This window comes from Octodon degus, unplaced genomic scaffold, assembly GCF_000260255.1.
Source record: "Octodon degus isolate 3935 unplaced genomic scaffold, OctDeg1.0 scaffold00185, whole genome shotgun sequence".
NCBI classification, from domain to species: Eukaryota; Metazoa; Chordata; class Mammalia; order Rodentia; family Octodontidae; genus Octodon; species Octodon degus.
This window is the reverse complement of record NW_004524761.1, coordinates 4,526,080-4,529,899: the sequence shown is the minus strand read 5'-3', so window position 1 is coordinate 4,529,899 and position 3,820 is coordinate 4,526,080. Positions and strand designations below refer to the sequence as shown.

Sequence of the window (3,820 nt, the reverse complement as noted above, 5' to 3'; positions counted from 1 at the left end):
ACGCGCCCAGGCACAGGCTGCTGGTGCAGGTGCGCGACAATGGCGAGCCGCCGCTGTCGGCCAGCGTCACGCTGCACGTGCTGCTGGTGGACGGCTTCTCGCAGCCCTACCTGCCGGCGGCCGAGGCGGCGCCCGAGCGCGCGCAGCCGGCCTCGCTCACCGCGCACCTGGTGGTGGCGCTGGCCACCGTGTCGTCGCTCTTCCTGCTGTCGCTGCTGCTCTTCGTGGCGCTCAGGCTGTGCAGGAGGAGCGGGCCGGCCGCGCTGGGGGTGTGCTCGGCGGCGCCCGAGGGCCCCTTCCCTGCCCACCTGGTGGACGTCAGCGGCACGGGGACGCTGTCGCACTCCTACCAGTATGAGGTGTGCCTCACGGGGGGTTCTGGGACAGATGAGTTCAAGTTCCTCAAGCCGTTTTTCCCCAACCTCCCGCCCCCGAATGCTGCTCAACAAACAGAAGGAAGTGCTATGGTCCGAAATAGTTTTGGGTTCCATTAGCGATGATTGTGATGCTGGTTTTTTTTTGCCATTTATCCCTATGTTACCCACATATAGCATGTGAGTATCGTGAAGAAAAATTTCACCTGAAGGTATAGCTTTGATCGTCCTTTTGTTATGGATTTGTCGTTTGAATTTTATCGACACGATTTAGGAAAATTCTTTTTTTTGCTGTTTTTGGGGGCAGGGCTTGTTTTTGTCGCTTCGGCTGGAGTCCAGGGACCTGGGTATCTGCACTGTTTCACTAAGCTGTACTTGCAGCTCACTTGTACTTCTTTGTTTTCACATTGCCATCCGAAACCAATGCACGCTGTTTGTTTTCTTGAGTTTTGGTCTTCTCATTGATATTTCTTGTGGTGAGCCTTCCTAATAAAAACAAACATTATTTTCATTTTGTATTTAATTTACGCATTTTGTTTCTTCATATTTTAAGTATTAATGCTAAATTGAAAATGCAAACATTTTGTTCATTTTAAACGTTGCCGCTTCATGCCCGTGGGCCACTTACTTGTCCACCTAGTGGATGTGAGTGGGGAGTCTTTTCTTAAAATTATCAGATTTAAATTTACTTGGTAGAAAGCTCTGCAACTGGGAACTTACAAGTTTTTCAACCAATATTCCTAAATTTTGGTGAAAGACATGATAGAAACAGCAATGAAATGGCAATTTTAGGCGCCAGTTTACATTCCATTAGGAATGTACTTTTGATGACATGATAAATTGTGACATACAAGGGCAGGCCAGATAGCTCATCGGATTAAAGCACCTGCTTCGGCAAACACAGGGATGGAGTTCAATCCCTGGAATGTAATGCTGGCCCTGCTGGGCATGGTGCTTGCTCCCAGCACTTGGGAGCCTGTAAATAGGATCACTACAAAACGGATCTGTGTAGTGAGACCCTGTAGACCAAATACATTTAAAAATTGCGACATACATTAATCATCTATAAATTCCCAACTCTTTCGTTCACATGAAGAGCTTACATATTTGTAAGTGGTAATTAGCATCGTATGTATAATTATTTCAATCTATTGAACTGTTCCATTTTTAGCATTGTATTCAGCATCGCATGTAATATTTGTGCACATTGGCAGAAATATCTGTACATTATGTCTCAAGGTAGTCTAGGATTTTTTCTTTTTGGTCAAAATTTGAAGACCACAGATATGTTGAGGTTCCTGATATTTGAAATGGTTCACTGATATCTTGTTTTGATTAAGACAATTTGCCCCAAACTTTCTTATTATCAGCATGACTCTAGTGTAAATAGTGGCTTTTCAATTTTAAACATAATTGTTCATTAAATAAATTAGTAGTCTTATGAATTGTTGGAGTTTTTGTTGTACTGTTGAAAAATAGGATTTATTTGCTCAAATAAACCAGTATTTCGTCTGATGATGTTTCGTAAATCAATTTTTTTCTCAAAACTGCTACCGTTTAGCTAGACATGGTGGCACATACCTGTAATCCCAGAACTTGGGAAGTTGAGGGAGGAGGACTCCCATAAGTTCTAGTCCAGCCTGTGCTATGTAGTGAGTACAAGGTCAACCTGCACTACATGGCAAAACCTTGTCTCCAAAAAGCATCACTTATCAGGTGGCCTCATATGTGAAAAATGTAAAAAGCAGATAGACTTGTAATTATTTTTTCATACTGACTTATTTTGACATTAAATAAATCTTTATTTTTTTGGTGGAACTGGAGATTGAACTCAGGCCCTTGCACTTTCCAGGCAAGGACTTTTTCTACTGAGCCATCTCCCCCGCCCCAAAATAAATTATTCTTTTTAAAGAATAATATAATCACATTATTTAAACACTAAAGAAAAATACCATAATTATTCTGCAATTCAGAAGTAGCTTTATTAAGTAACATTCTAAAATATTCCTATATGAACTGGTTCAGGGCTTTAGTGTGAACTTTGCATGTGAGAGGTACTGGATTCAGCTCCAAACAGTACATAAAAAGGAAAATAAAATCTCCCTCTCTCTCTCTCTCTCTCTATATATATATATATATGAATAAATTAAAATAAATTAATAGATGGAAATAATTTATAAAATAGATGAACAATAAACTGATAGTTTCTAATTAAAAATATGATAAAATATGATACTAGAACTTTGTCAAACTTGACAAGTAATCCCTGTAAAGTTGAAAAACAAGATTATGGTGCGTATTAGGGACTGGGAATGTAGGTCAGTACTATTCAACCTGTAACATGGCAAAAAAAAAATTCTAGTCTGAAGCATATTAAGATATTGGCATCATTTGGCCCCCTGATACAAAAGAGCAAATAGCACTGGGGGTAGAGCTCAGTGGTGTGATGCTTGTGTCGCACTCATGAAGCTCCAAGTTTGACCAAGCACAGCCAAAAGAAGCGAATATTCTTAAACCTCCTCCCTCTTCATGGTACATATTCTTATGTTACATATGTATACACAAATAAACTTAATAATATTTATAACATTTACGGAATACTTAAAAGGATAATTCCCATAATTAAATAATTTACATCTAACAGTATTTAATTTAACCAGCTGTGATGGCCTACTCCTATAATCCTAGCACTCTGGGATTATGAAGCAGGAAGATCATGAGTTCAAGCATGGCCTGGGCAATTTAAGTAATTACAGTAGTAATTGCTTTGAACTTGATCCAATTGTTATTCAATAGTAAGCTGTTCAATATTTCATTTTTTATCTTTATTCTAATCACTATCTTTTGTCTTTACTTTCCTGGATTCTAGTAGATATTCTCTAACTCTTGTGTACTTTTGACAGAAGTTTAAACTATTGATAATAGTTTTACTTCCAAAAAGTTCACTTTTATTCTCTAAATATTTTTTTCAATATAACTCTTTTAAAAAACTAATTGTTTATTGGTCCGTTTTAAATATACATAATGATTACATTCATCATAGGAACTTTGTACCTGTACATGATATATTTTATTTTATTTTTTATTTTTTCCCATAATTTTATTGATAAACAAAGAGCAATGAGACAAGTTCAAATCAAACTGGTAGGACAGTTTCAATAATTAACACATTGCATACATTCTTCCTAGGGGTTAATTGCTGTATAAGATGCGGACATGATATCCTATTTACAAACACCGTTAGAACTAATCACTCTATTCATTAAGTGAATGTAACTATACACCTATCCTAACCACATTGAATACACAGATACAAAATGGACATTCATCTGTATACCCTTTTTTGGTTAGGTTCCGTTATTTGAATATTATAGGTGTGTAAACTCAGCAAAATATTCTAAAAGAGTCCAGTAGCCCATAATAGTATTGGGTCTTCTGCTTGATTG

At 38.2% G+C, this 3,820-nt stretch overlaps 1 protein-coding gene across 1 annotated transcript in view; it reads left to right on the top strand.

Annotated features, from left to right (window-relative positions):
• Positions 1-850, top strand: part of LOC101573158 (protocadherin beta-14) — an 8,633-nt gene extending 7,783 nt beyond the window's left edge. Inside the window, exon 2 of the mRNA XM_023704048.1 lies at positions 1-850. Within this exon, the coding sequence (XP_023559816.1) occupies positions 1-494 (494 nt within the window). The 3' untranslated portion in view covers positions 495-850.
• The last annotated feature ends 2,970 nt before the right edge of the window (positions 851-3,820 follow it).